General features: G+C 38.5%; 2 protein-coding genes across 3 annotated transcripts in view; both read left to right on the top strand.

Moving 5' to 3' along the window:
• The window catches only part of cox6c (cytochrome c oxidase subunit 6C), a 4,948-nt gene extending 728 nt beyond the window's left edge, over positions 1–4,220 (top strand). For both annotated transcript variants that reach the window (XM_074647415.1, XM_074647419.1), the window contains exons 2-4: positions 2,457–2,571; positions 2,991–3,123; positions 4,086–4,220. In XM_074647415.1, the coding sequence (XP_074503516.1) occupies positions 2,467–2,571; positions 2,991–3,116 (231 nt within the window). In that variant the 5' untranslated portion in view covers positions 2,457–2,466 and the 3' untranslated portion in view covers positions 3,117–3,123; positions 4,086–4,220. The remainder of the gene's footprint in view (positions 1–2,456; positions 2,572–2,990; positions 3,124–4,085) is intronic.
• A 2,454-nt stretch (positions 4,221–6,674) lies between these two features.
• Positions 6,675–20,000, top strand: part of LOC141774611 (serine/threonine-protein kinase 4-like) — a 39,376-nt gene continuing 26,050 nt past the window's right edge. Inside the window, exons 1-9 of the mRNA XM_074647402.1 lie at positions 6,675–7,125; positions 12,979–13,059; positions 13,995–14,123; positions 15,280–15,394; positions 15,620–15,784; positions 17,021–17,188; positions 17,385–17,522; positions 17,845–17,976; positions 19,279–19,498. Of these exons, the coding sequence (XP_074503503.1) occupies positions 7,082–7,125; positions 12,979–13,059; positions 13,995–14,123; positions 15,280–15,394; positions 15,620–15,784; positions 17,021–17,188; positions 17,385–17,522; positions 17,845–17,976; positions 19,279–19,498 (1,192 nt within the window). The 5' untranslated portion in view covers positions 6,675–7,081. The remainder of the gene's footprint in view (positions 7,126–12,978; positions 13,060–13,994; positions 14,124–15,279; positions 15,395–15,619; positions 15,785–17,020; positions 17,189–17,384; positions 17,523–17,844; positions 17,977–19,278; positions 19,499–20,000) is intronic.

Here is a 20,000-nt window from a genome sequence, read left to right as displayed (position 1 = left end):
TGGATGATACAGGACTGATGTACCTGGAAGTAACGTTACTCTTATACAGAGAGGTCACTGGATATTCTCAGTGCTGACATGACTTCTGATGGCCTTCAGGGACATTATTAATATGTTTATAATCATAAAACATGTCTGTCTCACGACCCTCTACATGTCTGAAGGAAAACTAAAGTCAGTATTTTGAAAACAAGCCGATGAGTGAAGTTGATTGACCTTTGGTGTCTGAATGTTTGACTAATGTCACAAAGAAAATCCAGTATCTATTATTTTTAATGCAGCAATTAATTTTCCATAATTTGATAATAATATATATATAATATATCTAGGGCTGCACAATTAGTCGACATTTTATCGAAATCACAATATGGCCTCCTACAATTTTCAAATCGCAGGATGAGGAGGAAATTGTCTTGTTGTTTGTTAAAGAGAAGAAAGTAATCTTTAATTGACATCATGCTCCTTTGTCCTGAGCTATGCTACATCAATTAGCATTACACTGACTCTCCTCTCTGTTAACACTAGCTAGTTAATAATACCCTCCTGAAGGTGATCAATAATGCTCCTATATACAGAGTGATACAGGACAGATGTACCTGGAAGTAATGTTACTCTTATACAGAGAGGTCACTGGATATTTCTCAGTGCTGACATGACTTCTAATGGCCTTCAGGGACATAACCTGTGTATCCTGTGCCATAATATAGAGAGATCTGTTGACGTTGTAAAATGGATTTTACCCACTGTCCACTAAGGAGTCATTTCATTGGCACCTTTTCTTTCTTTTGTTTTTCTTTTTTTTTCAAGCTTCAGCTCCACTGTTTTGGCCTTGTGGGATATGTGTACTCAAAAAAAAAAAACTTTCAAGTCCTATTTGCTGATTTATGTTCATTGCCTTTTTCCTCACCACTTTTGTTTCTTTAATGCATCTGATTTCATATGCATAAAACCAAGAAATTACATAAATTGATTTATCACCTTGTTTACAAACAGATCAAATACAGTTATTCCAACCAGGAAAAAAAATTAATATGTTTATAATCATAAAACATGTCTGTCTCACGGTTCTCTACATGTCTGAAGAAAAACTAAAGTCAATATTTTGAAAACAAGCCGATGAGTGAAGTTAATTGACCTTTGGTGTCTGAATGTTTGACTAATGTCACAAAGAAAATCCAGTATCTATTATTTTTAATGCAGCAATTCATTTTCCATAATTTTGTGATATAATATCCAAATATGGCAGCACAATAATGATAATAATAAGTTATACATTTATTAATATAGCACTATAGCACTTTTCAAAACGGATGTTACAAAGTGCTTCACAAGAAAACAAGGCAGATAAAGTAACAAAAAAATAAAAGGTAACGGTTAAAACAGAACATCACAGAACATATCAATAATAATAATAATAATGTAGTAAAATGGTACAACCAGATGATAAAAATAATATATATGTCCACACACACATACATAAATGCTCTGTACACATGCTTCATGACACATGCATATAAAAACGCATAGACAGACATATGACAACGGGACCTTATAAGAATGCCATCCTAAAAAAATGTGTTTTCAACAGTTTTTTTTCAAAGTGGATACAGAATTAGATGATTAAATTTCTACAGAAAGTGTAGTTTGACAGCAAAAGCCTGACCCGCTGTAGTCACAGAACTGGACATGGGAACAGCAAGAAGTAGCTGATTTAGCAGCTATTTGAGTGTTCGTACTGGGAAGTTGATTTCCCTAAAAATGAAAATGATCCTCTGATTAACAGACGTCTCTTTATGCATCCGTGGACACAGACTCATTGGCGTTTTCAGTCCAAAATGGTGGCAGTGCTACCGCAGCACCATCTGGCGGCTGTTGTCAAAAAAGCACCAGAGTTCCGTCTCTTTGCTTCTAAACTCTTTGCTGTAATTATTGCTGTGCACATCATGACAATAAAGAAGTTGAACTCACTTTTGCAGATGTGTCACTATCAGTGTTTTTATCGGCTGATAACAGGAAGTTGCAGTAGAGAAATGCCAAACTAAAGGTCATTTAGAAACCTTGTCCCTGTTGTGTCTCACCAGAGAGAACTGATAAGTTTATTTTTAAAATGTCAAATATCCCGCTCAGTTTATCTCTTGGTCACAATTTTAAAAACAAACAAAACAAATCCAAGCCATCAGTATCGAGACTATTTGTTTATGTAAAAAAAAAAAAAAAGAACTATGAAATAGTAGTGTTGGCCGGGCTGTTCTAGTGTTTAAACTACAACTTCTGGTCTTTCACAATGTTTCACATCTGTATTTATTTAAGGAGCGAATGTGTCTCCTGCCGTTCCTCAAAGAATATGGGAATATCAGCCTGACTGCGTCTTTACTCCGACTAAATTCCTTGACATATTGAGTGCACAGATCGGCCCAAGAATGAAGCTGTATTTTTGTCTTTTTGTCCCCCTGCAGGTGATCCATCATGTCTCTGCAAAAGCCTGTGATGAGGGGGCTGCTGGGAAAGCGTCTGAGGTTTCACTTGCCCATCGCTTTCGCTCTGTCCTTGGTGGCTGCAGTCGCTTTCAAGGTGAGAGTGAGAGACGCAGCGTCCGCGTGGCTTTAACCTGAACGCTGAGGACACTGTTGAGATTTAAAAAGGACACTCTATACAGGGCTGTCCACAAGGATATGGAGTAGACCACTATTTTATTAGAATCCAAAATAAATATAATAAAGTAGTCGGCTGTTTGGCCGTTAGCCGGCGCTGATTAAGAGCTCTGTTTACAGACATGATGGCGGGAACAATATCAGCATCCTGACCAGCTTCTACTGCAGCAGACATTCAGAATAATATAACGAAATCGAAATACAATCTAGTCGAGTGGCGTAGATTAAACTGTCTGAAGTTTAATTCAAACATTTTGTCTCATGACAACCATCTCTCTTTTCAGCTTTTGGTTTAAATTGTGAACAATGTGCGACATGTCTTCTGTTCCCCCCCCCCAGTACGGAGTGACGGAGCCCAGGAAACAGGCCTACGCTGACTTCTACAAGCAGTACGACGCCGCCAAAGAGTTCAACGCCATGAAGGAAGCCGGCGTCTTTGAGAGCGTGCAGCCCTCCGGGGAGTAAAACCACCGTGAGTCACCGTAACATCTGAAGAGTCAAGGATATATACGTATATTATACTATATTATATTTGATTTTCTATGTTATATTGCTGTACTATACTGTATATTATACAGTTTTATTACATTACATACTGTATTATATTTCTATCAGATTTCCATATTGATACTGACAAATACTAAGGACCATTACATAATCTTATATATATGTACTTTGTGTATATGTATACTGTATATACTGACTTGCTGACTCTTTTTGCTGCTACTAACCACATCACACTATTGTATCTTCTACCTTGTAACTCTGTCTTTAATTGCTCTTGTATTATTTCTATTTTATTCCATTTTAGTTTTATATACATCATAATATTTATTTTTTTACTTTCTCTAACTGTGTTTATTTCTGTCCATGTGCAGCTGCAACAACCAAACCTCAGTTCTGAGGATTAGTAAAGACTTATTTTATATTAAAACTCAAGCAGGGGTGAAAGTAGTGACTGTGCTCCTCATTCAGACAAGCACTCTGCGAGTAAACGCAAGGCACTGTGCGTGGTAACCATGGAAACGGCATCTGTGCACTACTGTAGGCTATGTGTCCCTGCCGGTACAACTGTGTGGTGTATAAAACATCCCTAATCACAGCTCCATTTGTTTTTATCTTTCATTAACATTGCCAGATAGAGCATTTGTGCTGCATTCATGTAGTGTTGGAATAATCAGAAATATGAGTTCCAGAGTGATCAAATCCATGTGAATGCCCCCTCAGGTTGGAACAATACAAATTCCAAAGGAACAATATCAAGAGATGAAGATTGAGGTAGCCCAGTAGTACCGGCAAGAACTTCAATCTACTTTCACCCCTGAGTTGAACGCCTCATATGCAACTCTTCGACCCAGAGACCCAGAATCCAACGTAGACGGAGCGTATAGACGATGTTTCTCTATCTCATTGTGTTTTCTTTTCTTCCTGCAGCTCTTCTTCCCGACAGTCATTCCTGGTTTGAGGATGAAGCTCCTTCGTGTCCTCTTGGATGTTATTTACTGATTTAGATGTGAACATCGCTGTGCTGTTTTGTTCCTCTAAATAAAATATTCTATTAATGTAAAAGCTCTTCTGTGTTTTGTCTTGAGTTTGGAAAAGAACGTTTCTACTAGTGAACACTACAAGTGTCTGCTAGGCGTTATTAACAACTGATTATATACTGTTTATCTACTGTGTAATAACAGTGTCAAACATCACCGTTACATCCAGCAGACATTTTATTTAACTGTTAAAACTGAAACTAGTTTTTGGTTGGAGAGGAGTAGAAGTGTACAGCAGTGTAGTACTGACAGTATTCAAGACTAGTACTGAGTCCCAGTTCCATACAGTGTATTACCAGTATAAAGTAGGTACTATATACTGATTTTTAACATTAAAAACATAAAAACCTAAAGATCTCCACTCCTATAAATCATATTTTCTATTAACATACACTAATACACATGTATGTTATACATTACTATGGGCAGGCATCAACACGAAGCTATACCTAAAATATATCTTCATAATAAGTTTACAAGAAATGTTTTTATATTCTTGGTGTCAGATGTAGTGGAGTAGAAGTAGAAAATAGAAAATGGAAATACTCAAAGTACAAGTTTTAGCGGTGTGACCAAGTTTAATTAAAAAAATAAAAGTTAAGTCAGTATCAAACCCCACAAAGGATATACTGTATGCATTTATAATAAACGTTACCACTGGTTATTTGTCCAACACAGGAACATGTTTGATCCATTTCAAGCAGTAGAATTAAACACTCAAATCAGATAAACTCGAGCACACCACCGATTCAGATTCAAAGGTTATATTAACGTGAAAGGTAAAGAAAGAAAAACAGAGTTCATCAGTTCAATAAGAAAACAACAAAACTCCACTTTGGGATTTCCCGGTTACCATAGCAACTCAGCTCAAAGTCACTTAATAAAAATACTCATCAGTTCAGTAACGTAACCGTTCAAATATAAAAACCAACCCCTAAAGCTTTTATGAAGGAGGAGAAAAGACAGAAACATACATGTACCTTGAATTTGTACTTAAGTAAATGTACTTAGTTAGATCCCACCACTGGTAGTTTTTAGTTCAGCATACATAATTTGTAATTTAATGACTTTTCCAGTGTTAAAACAAACTCATATCCTCAAAGTTAAAGTTATTTATTTGTCAAGTGAACATTGGCAATTTAGTTAGAAATGAAATAGTGCAGAAGTTACTTCTCTGCAAAAGTTAGATGCAACTTTTTATACTAATGCAGGACTTTTATTTGTAACGGAGTATTTCTACACTGAAGTATTTCAAGTTCTTTATTATCATGTGTACAACAATTACAGAGAAGCAGTCGTTGGCAATGAACATCTTAGATCTCAGGCTCCCTCCAACTATACCATTAAATATGTAGGCTGTAAAATAATAATCACAGTTTCTCTTGTATAAACATCAAAAAATATAAGAAAATAGAAATAAAGGAGTATTTAACATGTAAGTCGTGTACATAATGCTACCCCATGCAGGACACCATCTCAGCAGGGAGAGCTCCTTCAGCGACAGGCTGCTCCACCCGCAGTGTGTGAAGGAGCGCTATCGCTGGTCCTTCCTTCCTGCAGCTGTCAGACTTTACAACCAGCACTGCTCCCAGTAGACCACTTACACACCAAAACTGACAATAACTGCACTATACTGTACCCTGACTGTGCAATATCAATACTTTCAGGTGCAATTTCATTCCAATCACTGTGCAATATCATATTTCCACTTGTGCAATTGTGTTAATAGTCTGTTTATTGTCAATACTGTATATATTGTTACTATTTCAAATATTCCCCTTGTTTATATTGTTCCTTTTTTGATATTTCCTTCTATTTAAATTGTTCATATTTTATATGTCTGTCTACTTTTGTTTTTCTTTTTTTTACTGTGTTGTACCTTGCTTTTTGTTTTTAGTGATGCTTCTTGTTTTTTATACTATCCCCTTTGCTGCTGTACACTGCACATTTCCCCACTGTGGGACTAATAAAGGAATATCTTATCTTATCTTACAATATAAATACAAACAAAATATGTGTAAAGAAATATAAGTACTAAAACTAAAACTAAGAAATGAAAATATATGAAATTTATACAAATATTTGCATTAAGACGTCCAATATATAACAAATAACCAAAGTGCAGTGCATATACATATACATATATATACATATATATATATACACATATATATATATATATATGTATATATATACATATATATATATATATATGTATACACATATATATATATATATATGTATATATACATATACATATATATATATATATGTATATGTATATATATATATATATATATATATATGTATGTATGTATGTATGTATACTTCTCCAGTGTTTATAACCTCCATGGTGTTTGTTTATATCTATGGTGTTACCTGAGGTGGTCTCTCTTGTATTGTATTCAGTGTGTCTCTGTCCCCCCCTGCTGTCGGTCCCCGGTACTACAGTCTTTGTCCGGCCCGCCTTCCTTCCGTCCTTCCTGTCCTCGCGATCACTTCCTGGTGTTTTCAAACGGCAGCCGAGCGGTTTGCCCAACTCGTCCAAAGTTGTGGAGACACGGAGAGGACAACATGAGCTCAGAGACGAGGACCCGGCAGCGGTGTGAAGAGTGTCCGCGGTGTGAACGTGTCCTTACGCAATGATGACCGGACGGTATGTGTCTTTAACGGCGAACGGACGGCTGGAGGGACGCTGCTAGGACACAGGACACAGCGGAGGCTAGCTGCTAGCCTGTTAGCCAGCGAGCTAACACACAGTTAGCACACCGTGTATCTGTTACTACCACAGTTAGCTTAGCATAGTTAGCTTAGCATCGAGTGTCTCCGTGTGAGACGAGCTAACGTCAAGTTGAGACTACAGAGAAGAAGACAGAAGAGGACAACATGGAGAACAAGGACAAAGTTCAGATGAGGAGTCACCCTCGCAGGTAACGTCAACATGCTAATAATGAAAACATATCGATCAGTAATCATTGATTAGATCTGTCTGGTCTGTCTGGTTGTGGTCAACTGAGCTGCTGCTGCTGCTGCTGGGATGAAATGAGCCTGATACCTGTTATAGTGAGACACCTGGTTATAGTGAGACACCTGGTTATACCTGGTTACACCTGGTTATAGTGAGACACCTGGTTATAGTGAGACACCTGGTTATACCTGGTTACACCTGGTTATAGTGAGACACCTGGTTATACCTGGTTACACCTGGTTATAGTGAGACACCTGGTTATACCTGGTTATAGTGAGATACCTGGTTATAGTGAGACACCTGGTTATACCTGGTTATAGTGAGACACCCAGCGGTGTAATGTACCCTAACTAAGTACATCCACTCTACTACTCTACTTGATTGAGGTACTTTACTAGTATTGTATGGCACTTCATACTTCTTCTCCACTCTCAGAGAGAACTACTGTACTTTTTACTGCTCTACATTTATTTTAGGTAGGTACTACTAATTTCTGAGTTACAGCAGCAAAAGATAGAACAAGCACACAACAAGATTAAGAATAGAATAAGAATAAATAAGATTCAAAATAGACATTAGCAATAAATACTCTTAAAAGCTGGTTAGCAAGTGCCAGTACTAATGTCCAAAGTCCACAGCTTTAGTTACTTTGCAGATTATAATGATCAAAATATAATCAACTAATAAATTACATTTTTATAGGTTAATGGTGAAGCTACCTAGCAGTATTCATCAACTCAAAACAAGAGTTAACACCAACAGGAGAATACACTGTTTACCATTGACGGAGCATTTTGGCAAATTTTTCTTGGGCGCTACCCACATAATCAGCTGTGCTGCTCATCCCACAAACGCATGATCCTTACAAGTTGGACATCATTGCGAAGGTTAATAAACAGGCTTTCCAACAATGTAAAATACAATGACCATTAGCATTGTAACAACAGAGAAATAATCTACCAAACACAAGTTTACAAACTTTTTTCCCCAGTTTATATATTAGGGCTGGGAATATTCGCCTCTCTCCCAATTCGATAAGTATTGCGATTCGATATTAGGTTTTATTGTGATTTTTGTTACCACGATACGATAACGTTCCCTGTCCGTGACAGAGTTAGCATGCAGCTTTAGCCGTGATGTCTAGCTCTGCATTTCCTGCCAATGTGTGAAACCCAAAGTGTTTCCATACTTTACTGGATGTGTAGTGTTTACCACGCTGGATTTAAAATAGGAGGGTGCGGGTCGTATCCACGCAGACCCTCCGCCATATTCTTCTCACTGCGGTTTGTTTTGGTTGACGGATACGGAACGGACATGACGTCACGTTACTCAGACTACAACAATAAAAGTGGTAACATCCTCCTACCTCCACATAGACTCAAATGAAGCAAATATATCAATTATGGCATTAAGAAATGTATTTCAAAATCTTAAAAAAAAAACAATCGCGATACACAGGTGAATCAATTTCCCATCCCTAGTATATATGATTCTGAAATGGGCCATTCTGCATAACAATGAGTACTTTTACATTTGGTACTTTGAGTATATTGATGCTTATAGTTTTGTTCTTTTACTTAAAGGACCAGTGTGTATAATTTCGGGGGATCTATCATGAGAAATGGAATATAATATTCATAACTATGTTTTCATTAGTGTATAATCACCTGATAATTTGAGTCGTTGTGTTTCCGTTAGCTTAGAATGAGTCCTTCATATTTACATGGGGAGCGGGTCCTCTTTACCAAAGTGTATTGAAGGAAAGAGACGAAACTCTGGTGTTTTTTTGACAACAGCCGCTGCCGCCATTTTGGACTGAACATGCTTATTATATTATTTGTAATAATTTATTGTTCAACACAGGCCATTTCAGTAGAAGTAGTAGTATATGACAATAGAAGAGAAATAATTTAGCTTTACTTTGGTACGGCTCTTTGTAGGCCGACGTTTTACTGGCGTCTGGTAGTTTCTTTCAGTCCAAAATGGCAGTAGCGTATCTCTGCTGCTGGGCGCTGATGTTGCAATGGAACAAACTATTGACTTTCACATCTTAGCAATATACGTTCCTGTGTAGCTCTTTATATGTATTACATAATCCAATGGTTAAAATATCATAGATAAAATTCATGGAGGTTTATTTTTTTAATTTGGGAGAGTCAAAAGTGACCGTGGTTGCAGAAACCCCCATAAATAGATCAAAACCAGTTCTACATGAGTCCACCTGTTATTGGATCAGCCTCTGTTGTGTCTTATCCCTGAGTTTAATCACTATCACCCCCTGCTGATCCAGTTTAATGCCTTAACTCTGTGTGATAATCTTCACTTGCAGCTCAGCTCAGATAGAGGAGGCCTGTAATCCTCCGTGTTCCTCAGGTGTATGTGTTGGGTTTGACAGCCTTGTGTTGTCAGATGGGTTTCTATGGCGACAGGCGTGTTAGGCGTCAGAGACCACAGCACGTGTAGTATCAGAAAAATGAGGCCACAGGAAAGAGTTCAGATACTTTGGTTAAAACAACAGAAACAGCTGGATTGACTCAGGTGTCGTGTACGTGATGTACGAGAGACTTCATCATCTTTATCATCCTACACTGAGTCAGTTTTATGTCTGTCACATCTTTCTGTGTTTTATTGATAATAATAATAATAATATATTTACTGTTTTTATATAGCACTTTTCAAAACAGATGTTACAAAGTGCTTCACAAGACAATAAAAGCAGATAAATAAAGTATAATAATAAAGTTATTATATGAAGTCAGCTGAGCAAACAAGCTGCTTCATGTCTGGTGACGGTTAATGCAGGACAACAGTGTAAATACATTATATTGACCTGTCAGGGGTTTGTTTAAATGTATTAATTCTTGAGGTTTTCCACCAATAATCCTGAAACAATTAGTCAATTAAGTGATTAGCACATTGTCAGATAATTAATTGTTAACTATTCTCATAATTGATTAATTGTTTCAGTAATTTTTCAAGCCAACATTCACTGTTTCCGGCTTCTCTAATGTAAAGATCTACTGTTTTTCTCTGTTAAATAGTACATTATAGTATAAACTGTATATTTAGGTCTAGAATATAGAGCTTAAACTTGTTTTGTGAGCTCAGTCTGGTCGGTGTGTGATTGACAGAAGGAACTGACGAGTTCCTATTCTGTCCGGTTATCAGGAGGATGTCAGTAAAACACACAGTGTATCTTGTTTATCATGTCCACTCACTCATCCACCGTTTCCTCATTAAACTGATGTAGACGTGGAGTTTTACGTCATTTTTGCCCTTTATGTTCAGGCAAGAATTGTTTTGTTTTTTTATCTTTTTTTAACAGTTTGGTAATTTGTTATTAGAGAGCAACAGAAGCAATTCTGAGTGACTGCAGTATTTTTTTTTTTTTATGATTTTCTTTAATTTACGACTCAAAAAATAATTTACTTTCAATTTTTTTTGAATATCTAATTTACTTTGGTTGTGTCCTTAATAGGTCTGTCGAAGTTAACGCGATAATAACGCGTTAAGCATTTTAATTTTAACGCCACTAATTTCTTTAACGCAGCTTGTGATTTTCAGGTTGTGGCGGCTCAGTTTTAAAGCTAGAGTGAAGATACTGGTATCATGTGAAACTAGAAAAACCTAATGAATCCATCGGTACCAACCATGTCATACTAGCTTGTTGAGAAGGAGGTTAAATAATACTCCAAACTTATCATACTAGAAAAAGAGAGCAGAGGGAAAACTTTAAATTTAGTAATGTAAACAGTTAGTGTGTCCACAGCAGATACACACATGCATTAGTAGAAGTTCACAGAGTCCCTTGAAATGCAGATTATGGGCTGCTGTGGTAGATTAGCATTTCAATGCTCAGTTCTCAGTTTCTTTCGAGGCTTGAAGCCTGTACAGTTTGGGCAGAGTATGAAATGTGGTCCTGAGGCTTTAAAAGAAAGTCACGGACGTCTTGACACACAGGTCTGTTATCAACTGAACACTTGACAGACAAACAAAAATGATAAAAAAAATGCAGCTTGTGCCATCCTCTGCATCCAGGACTGCTAAACAACACATTCATTTCAGATTTAATTTCTTCAGGCATACTAATCATCACAGGCTGCACACGTTTACACGTGAGACTACAGATTTTGTTTACGGTGATATATAAATTTCATACCTCTGAGTCTACACACAAGCCAACTTAAACATTGTATGAAAGCACCAATAAATAAACCAAAAGTCTGTGTGATCCAGGCGTCTGAACAGAAATGTGAGAGTGGAGCAGCAGATATTTCCTTCCTGTACTCATCCTACGAGTTGCTTGTCACATCTGTATCTAGGACATGTTTGGATCTATTTTTGTTTGTATACTGAGACTATTTTTATCTTGTCTTGACTTATCAAACATCTGGAGGAGTTTTGTTTTTCGGCTCAAACAAGAGAGAGTAAAGGTGGACAGTTCCGCCTAAAGGAGGATGAATTAATATTCTGAACACGTGAAGACTCTCTGGAAACAAGAATAGCTGTTGGTCATACTGACTGTTTAATTCATTTAAGCACTTCCTAAAATGTTGCCATTTCAAGCATTTAACTGGTAATAATAATAATTATAATAACACATAAGATTTATATAGTGCTTCTCAAAGTTCTCAGAGATGCTTTTTATACTGTAGAATAGAATAAAGAATAAAAAACCTTCTGTTTTGGCTAAATTCTGTCTAATTTATGGCTGATAGTAGAGCTGTATATGGAATAGTTGGAAGCTTCATTCATCACGTTGAAATTCAAATTCTAAATCAACATTTGAATGCCGTTTTTACACGTCTCTTCATTGTGTTTAAAGCCGGTATTTGTGCCCAGTGTCGGATAAAACAAATAAATAAATAAAATTATGTGATCCAAACATTTCCAAGAACTCCAGAGTCCAAAAATCAACATTTATTGAAAAAAGATAGATGTGATCAATTCGTAAAATCACAACATGTTTTTATTAGTGCTGTCAATAGATTATAATATTTAATCGTGATTAATCGCACATTTTTTATCTGTTCAAAATGTACCTTAAAGGGAGATTTGTCAAGTATTTAATACTCTTATCAACATGGGAGTGGACAAATATGCTGCTTTATGCAAATGTATGTATATATTTATTATTGGAAATCAATTAACAACACTAAACAATGACAGATATTGTCCAGAAACCCTCACAGGTACTGCATTTAGCATAAAACAATATGCTCAAATCATAACATGGCAAACTGCAGCCCAACAGGCAACAACAGCTGTCAGTGTGTCAGTGTGCTGACTTGACTATGACTTGCCCCAAACTGCATGTGATTATCATAAAGTGGGCATATCTGTAAAGGGGAGACTCGTGGGTACCCATAGAACCCATTTTCATTCACATATCTTGAGGTCAGAGGTCAAGGGACCCCTTTGAAAATGAACATGACAGTTTTTAGTTAGTTTAGTTACTATTGCATTAACTCTGACAGCCCTAGTTATTGATTTATTTTCCACTGCTCGGGGCCAATAAACTGATGACGATGACAGCAGTGTGTACACTCGCATTTGTGGTGTTAAAACAAATTTGGGTTATTATCACTTTCATTTTGACAGCCCTAGTTTTATATAACAAAATATTCTGCTTTAATTAGGTTCGGACGGTATCTGTTTTTTTCATACCTTCCTGACATTCAACCTGTCTACACGGTGTATGACGGCAGTAATAGTTAGTTGCAGCTCTACTCTGAAATATTTACATTGAAAAGATGCTCCTTTGTTATCCCCGTCTCAACCGTCTACATGTCTGTCTCTGTCTCTGTGTCTACAGACAGCTGAAGAAGCTGAGCGAGGACAGCCTCACCAAGCAGCCAGAGGAAGTGTTTGACGTCCTGGAGAAGCTGGGTGAAGGGTGAGTCATGGACAGACACCTGTATTACACATTTCTGCTGTGTTTGTAGTCATAAAGGATCGTTCTCTTTCTCTTTTCTATCTTTGCCTCATGTCTTCAGCTCCTCCCTGCTGTGGTGCTCATCAACATAAACTTTGCCTCTTCATATCCTGTTTCTCAACGCACTTCCTGTGTTCAGTGCGGCTGATTGACGCCGTGTGTGTGTCACTGCTGACACTAGCATCTAGCTCTACTCAATGACCCTCCAGTGAACGTAGCTCGTTCTCTGTGTGTAGTTTCTTTCTGCATCATCAGTTCCACTGGTGTTAATGAGGCTTAATGTTCACACCAGTCACACCCTTGAGCGTTTTCTCACTGTTAGTTTTTATTTAGAACTAACTCAGAGTGCTAGAGAATAATCCAGAGCAGCTACAGGAGAAATAATTCCTGACAATGACTGATATATTTGACTTCAGGACATCTCTGACATGAAAATCCCCAAAAAATTCTGAATTCATTCAGAGATTTCTCAAAGTAAAAGTCCCTAGAAGTGTATGATTCAGCTTTTTCCCCATGGTCTAGTGTTAAAAAAGTTAACAAAAATCGCAATATCAAATCACAATAGTTAAAAATCAAAATACATATCGAATCAGCACACAAGTATCGTGATAGTATTGAATCAGGAGATAGGTGTATCGTCCCAGCATTAATATATAGTGAGATTTAGTTTAAGTCCTGCAGGACAGTTGTCTGCTAACACTTAACAGCTTCAGGGTTTTCATTGATGATTTGATTCCTGCTGCTTTTAAATTGAAATGATATCATTGATATTCGTGTGTTTCCTGCTGCTGCACTCAACAGATTTAAGTTGCTAATCGTTTGACTTGTGACCAGCGACGTATCGGCTCATCCACAGGTAATAACAACCAACGCGCTCTCTGTTTGTGCCTCTGCAGGTCGTATGGCTGTGTGTATAAAGCCCATTATAAAGAGACCGGGGAGATTGTAGCCATCAAACAAGTTCCTGTGGAGTCTGACCTTCAGGAGATCATCAAGGAAATCTCCATCATGCAGCAGTGCAACAGGTACTTGTTGGTTAGATATTAAATCTTTCCAGTTTACGTGTTCAGAGGTCTCCCACTCGTCTTTAGCAGAGGTGGGCTGCAAACTGAAAACATTTACAAATAAGCTATAAAAGAGTTGTGAATTAAATCAAGTCGATTTTAATTGTATAGCCCAAAATCACAAATTTGCCTCGGGGCTTTACAATCTGTACAGGATACGACACCTTCTGTCCTTTACAGTGCAACCCTCTCATTGGATTGTTATTTGATTTTAAATTATGTTATTAATATACACTTTACAATCATTACTGTCATCAGGTTGTCCACAGTGACTCATAATAAGTGTTTTCAACCTCCGTGGAAACAAGAGTCAGACATCAAATAAACCGTCTGGGGGGTTTCCCAGAAACAAACACCCTCCCTCCTGTCACAGAAACTTTTAGGGGAAACACTGTAACAGTTTGTCTTTTGTTAATGAACCAAGGAATCGGTTATTTGTGATAAATAAAATGTATTCTTCGTAGGGCTGTCAAAGTTAACGGCACGTTAACGCAAATTAGTTTTAACGCCACTAATTTCACTAAATGTATTAACGCAACTTGTGATTTTTAGGTTGTGGCGGCTAGTTTTAAAGCTAGAGTGAAGATACTGGTATCATATGAAACTAGATAAACTGATGAACACTTGCTTGTCGCGCGCCGAGCGTTAGCTAGATTTTGGCGAGGAAAAACTGGCGTGGCCATTTGTGTTTTGTTTTGACCATTAGTGAGGTGGCTGTTACATTTCTTGACACCACGTAGCTCCTAATAATTTTTCACTGGTGGACGCTACGCACATAACAGCGAGCGTCAATGAACTGACCCAGGTTTCTCCCGCTGACGGCTCATTTTATCTAAACCAATCAGCCGTTCCTCGTCGCCGTTGTTGCGACACTCGACTTGAGTGACAGGGAAAAATAGGAACAGGGCATCCGACAAAAGCTCAGCTCAAAACGTCGCGCCGCGCTGCATTTGGAATGATTTATATAAAAACAAAAAATAATGGACCGGCACTTTAAGTAACAAAACACACTTAAGATTTTAAGCAGGCTGAAATGAATAAAAAGTGACCACAGTCTTGTACAATGTGACACAGCTCTGTGTATCCTGCTGAGTTTAATACCTCTCTATGTGTTCAGTCCTCATGTGGTGCGGTACTACGGCAGCTACTTCAAAAACAGTGACCTGTGGATCGTCATGGAATACTGTGGATGCGGATCAGTTTCTGATATCATCCGGTTACGTAACAAGACGGTAATGAACCAAACACACACACACACACACACACACACACACACACATACACACATACACATAGTTTGTATAGGGCATTGAGAGCATGTGTATCAGTAAGTGTTATTGTGCTGAAGTGTGTGTTTACGTGTCTTAATGAAAAAAGAGGTTTTGAGTATGTTGATGTGTTGACGATACTTTAATACTTACATCATCTCTGCGTTTGTGTGTGTGTGTGTGTTGTAGATAACGGAGGAGGAGATAGCCACCATCGTGCAGTCCACCCTGAAGGGTCTGGAGTATCTTCACTTCATGAGAAAAATCCACAGAGACATCAAGGCGGGAAACATCCTGCTGAACGCAGAGGGTCAGGCCAAACTGGCTGACTTCGGAGTTGCTGGACAACTCACAGTGAGGACAAATTAGATATATACTAACTGTATGTTTGTTTTATTAAATATATCTGCCTGCTAAAATGTCAACAGAATAACAACAAAATCTGGACTACATCTCCATACATACACCTGATGTTACTTTAACAAAACAACTAGAACTAAAAAAAAGCAGGAATCTTGACTAATGAGATCATTATAGTTGGTGGGTTTTGGACTGTTAACTTTCAAGATTTAAAGCTACTTCGAGGAACTTTTATTCTGTGTTGATTTTGGCGGTCCCTGTGGACAACAGTGGTAGTGTTTCTGAGCACCAGAGTCCCTTTAGAAAACCTCTGTTACTAAAGTAGTTTCTGGTGAACCTGCATGATTTCGTCTGATTTTGCCAGAATCCGACCCGATGACAGGCACTAGGAATATCTATATTGAAATAGCCAATCTTCTCTCTGATGATCTCGTTTACTGATGTAGGACATATAGAGACATCAGGATTAAATTGAGACGGTTTCATAACCAGTTAAAAGTTCCTCACAGTAGCTTTAAACAAACGGGCATCTGAATCAGTATCAGAGCAGATAATGATGATTTAGTTGTTATTGGAATATTCAGACAGCGCAGCAGTGTATCATGCAACATCGGTCAAACTAGGGCTGTACGATTCTGGCCAAAATGATAATCATGATTATTTTGATCAATATTGAGATCACGATTATTTATCATGATTATTCATTGAATGACAAAATATCTTTTTATGGCACTTTCACATTTAAATAAACAGACCACTGCTTTTAGCTTTGTTTCCATGTTGTGCTACAATCCCGCAAATCTTTGCATCAAAATAAGATTCTTAATTCTTAATTTCAGTGCATTACGGGGCAAAAACGAGTAATATACAGTGTAATTACTCCTCTACTGGACTGTAGCCGCAACATTCAAGAACGTTTTTCACAGGCTGCCGCTGTAGGGTGCGACAAAACATCTTGATCGTCTTGAGTTTAGGAAGCTCATAATTTAGCTCTTTTTTGCAGCTAAGTTTTTTTCTGAGAGGAGCACGCATTTCAAACGTCAATATCGCAGTTGATCATGTTCATTTAATTGTGGGAAGCCCAAATCGTGATCGCAATTAATATTCGATTAATTGTGCAGCCAAAACTATAAAGCTGTTGTCCGTCTGTGTTCTTTACTTCTCAGAAAGTTCTGCACCAACAGTATAAAACAAGTATCGATAACATCCGGCTCTCTCTCTCTCCCCCAGGACACCATGGCGAAGAGAAACACCGTCATCGGCACGCCGTTCTGGATGGCTCCAGAGGTCATACAGGAGATCGGCTACAACTGCGTGGCAGACATCTGGTCTCTGGGGATAACCGCTATAGAGATGGCCGAGGGGAAGCCGCCCTACGCCGACATCCATCCCATGAGGGTGAGAGAGGCTCTGCAGTGGCTTTGTGTATTTGGTGAAAGAGTTTGGGTTTGTACAGAGAAAGTATTTTATATTTGTGTGTGCAGAGATGTTCGAGGGTCGACTATGAAGACGAGGATAATTAGTTACGTTGAGTATTTCTCTCTGCGTGCACTCCTTCGTCTTTGGCTGTTCTGAGTTATGTTTCCTGTTCCAGGCCATCTTCATGATTCCCACCAACCCTCCGCCAACGTTCAGGAACCCGGATCTGTGGGCGCCGTCATTTAAAGACTTTGTCAGCCAGTGTTTGGTGAAAAACCCCGAAAATAGGGCGACTGCCACACAGTTGTTACAGGTAACGCCATAATAAACTCCACTACGGAACCTGAACTATAGAGGACGTATTTGACAGTATTATGCTAGGTGTGTTACTCAGGGTACGCTGGTGTTATACCCATCGTAATCTTAATTTGGTTATAGTAATACGTGTTTTCGTCAGAGCATTACCTTTACTAGTAAAGACTGAATTTTCATTGTAGTTAAGAGCTATTAAATTAGGCATCAGCTGCTAGTATGTGTGCTAGTGTGGAAAACAGATCATTTGTGTATGTCTTCTTCCTATTCTCGTTAATTTAACCACGTTGTCTCTCTATCGTTTGTCTTTCTGTCTCCTTCAGCATCCGTTCATCAAGTCGGCGAAGCCCAGCTCCATCCTCAGAGCGCTGATCACAGACGCCATGGAGATCAAACTGAAGAGACAAGAGGAGGCAGAACAGAGAGAGCAGGATGCAGAAGATGACGACAATTCGGTAAAGACAGAAATAATCATAGAATATGTAGAAAGTAGTTAAATGGAGAAAGTGTCGTCTGCTGTAGTGTCGTGCGTTTCTTTGGGCACTTTGGCCTTGATGGAAAAAAACATCCATTTACCGGATTTACAAAACCAGTGATCACGTCTCTCCGGGTCAAATTGATCACAATTCAATAAATGTTGTTGTGCATCATTTCTCATGCAGATTACCATCTAATTGACATTTGTATAGTATTCGTAGGAAGACGAATCGTATTCGTCTTCCTTTTCCCTCACGAGGGGTAGGCGTTGTTGTTTTTGGCCGGCTCTGCAGCGCGAGCGGTGCATGCAGAATGGCGCCTCTTTGTCGGGGTTCCTCGCTCGCTCACTCGGTAGCGGCGTGGAGGGAGACGGGCATCGGTCTGCATGAGCTGCCGATGCCGAGGAGCCGGTTTACAAAGTTTCACTTTGGGGGCATTACGTGACGAGGCATTATCAATCCACTTGACCAGGTTTTTTATTCAGAGGAACTGACTTTCTTTTTCCCGTCATGATATCTATGTGCACGCAGCATCAGCCTCACGTATCCAGCCGGAAAGCAGACGGTCCGCGAGGCAGATTATCACGGGAGTAAAGTAAAAAATCAAAACAAAAAATCAATTTACGTTAGTCCAACGTAGTTTTAAAATGTTTCTCCGTATGTTTTCATGTATGAAAAGACCCCAAATGAACACTGTAAGCGGACAACTTGATTACTATAAGCAGATTATTTAAACAGCGTTTGTAGAGGAATGATTCTGTCCCAAGCTGTTTGATCACTATCAGCTGTTGATCACTATCAGCTGTTGATCACTATCAGCTGTTGATCACTATCAGCTGTTGATCACTGTAACTAGAACTAAAAAAAAGCATAAAAAATAATCTTAACTAATGAGAATGTGTCATTGTAGTTAATTTGCTTTGGATTTTTAACTCTCCAGACATAAAACAAAATGGCATTTTAATAAAATCATATTTGCTGATGGTAGTTAATGGCAGTTAACAGTAAAATGAATTCACTTAAAATATTCCCTTTTCCACATTATCCTCCACAAAGTAGACAAAAAGATCAAATCAGAAAATAATAATAATGAGTACGTATGAAAAGATAGATAATTAAAACTGAATTGTCACAAATATCAACAAAGAGACAATAAAACCAATCAAAAAGAATAAAAAATATAATAACTAACATGGTGGGTTTGATGTTCTCGGGCAGAAGAAGCTCTATAAAGGACGGTTTGTTTGTGATGGCGTGTGTTAATAAAGTTGTGTGTTCCAGGATGAGGATGAGGTGGACCAGGGGACGATGGTGCGGGCGGGAACAGGCGACTCGGGGACCGTCCGAGTCGCCGGCTCATTAACAGGATCGCTCGGCGGTTCGGCTCTGACGATGATCGCACACGGCGACGACGAGGACACGGGAACCATGCGGTCACAGCTGGGCACCATGGTCATCAACTCTGATGACGAGGACGAGGAGGAAGCTGGTACTATGAAAAGTAAGTAAACACTAACACGATGTGTGTCAGTCACTAATGAGGCCTGTGTAGAGATGTGGTACACTAATGCAGGTCGTCATGAGGAATTGGCTCACAGTTTACTGGACAGAGTGTAAGAGGAACCAACTGATGAGGAAGTGTTTTTAAAACAAAGTGGATTCAGGCTGACTGTCACTTCATCTGGTCCGCTCCATAGACCGTCAATCCAAGGTCTATAAACTAGAAACTGGTTCTGTTCTGAGTTTCTCTATCAAATCAAACATGTTACTGAACATGTGCTGTAGTTGGTGAGCAACGCTGACCACAGATTCAGTTCAGTGAGAACCTTTTCTACTAGGAGGGTTACAGGGGGTCTTTAGGGGGAGATAGCAGGTCAGCAGTAGATGTCACATAGAAGTGGTGTACATCATCTGAAAGCTGGGAACCTGAAGATTAATTTGAGATGCAGCTCAGCACTGTGCGTCAAGTTGTTCTAGTCATAAATCAGAAATAACCATGAATT

The sequence above is a fragment of the Sebastes fasciatus genome, chromosome 1 (assembly GCF_043250625.1).
Source record: "Sebastes fasciatus isolate fSebFas1 chromosome 1, fSebFas1.pri, whole genome shotgun sequence".
Taxonomy (NCBI): Eukaryota; Metazoa; Chordata; class Actinopteri; order Perciformes; family Sebastidae; genus Sebastes; species Sebastes fasciatus.
The sequence above is the reverse complement of the archived record's forward strand: the minus strand, read 5'-3'. Positions and strand labels throughout refer to the sequence as shown.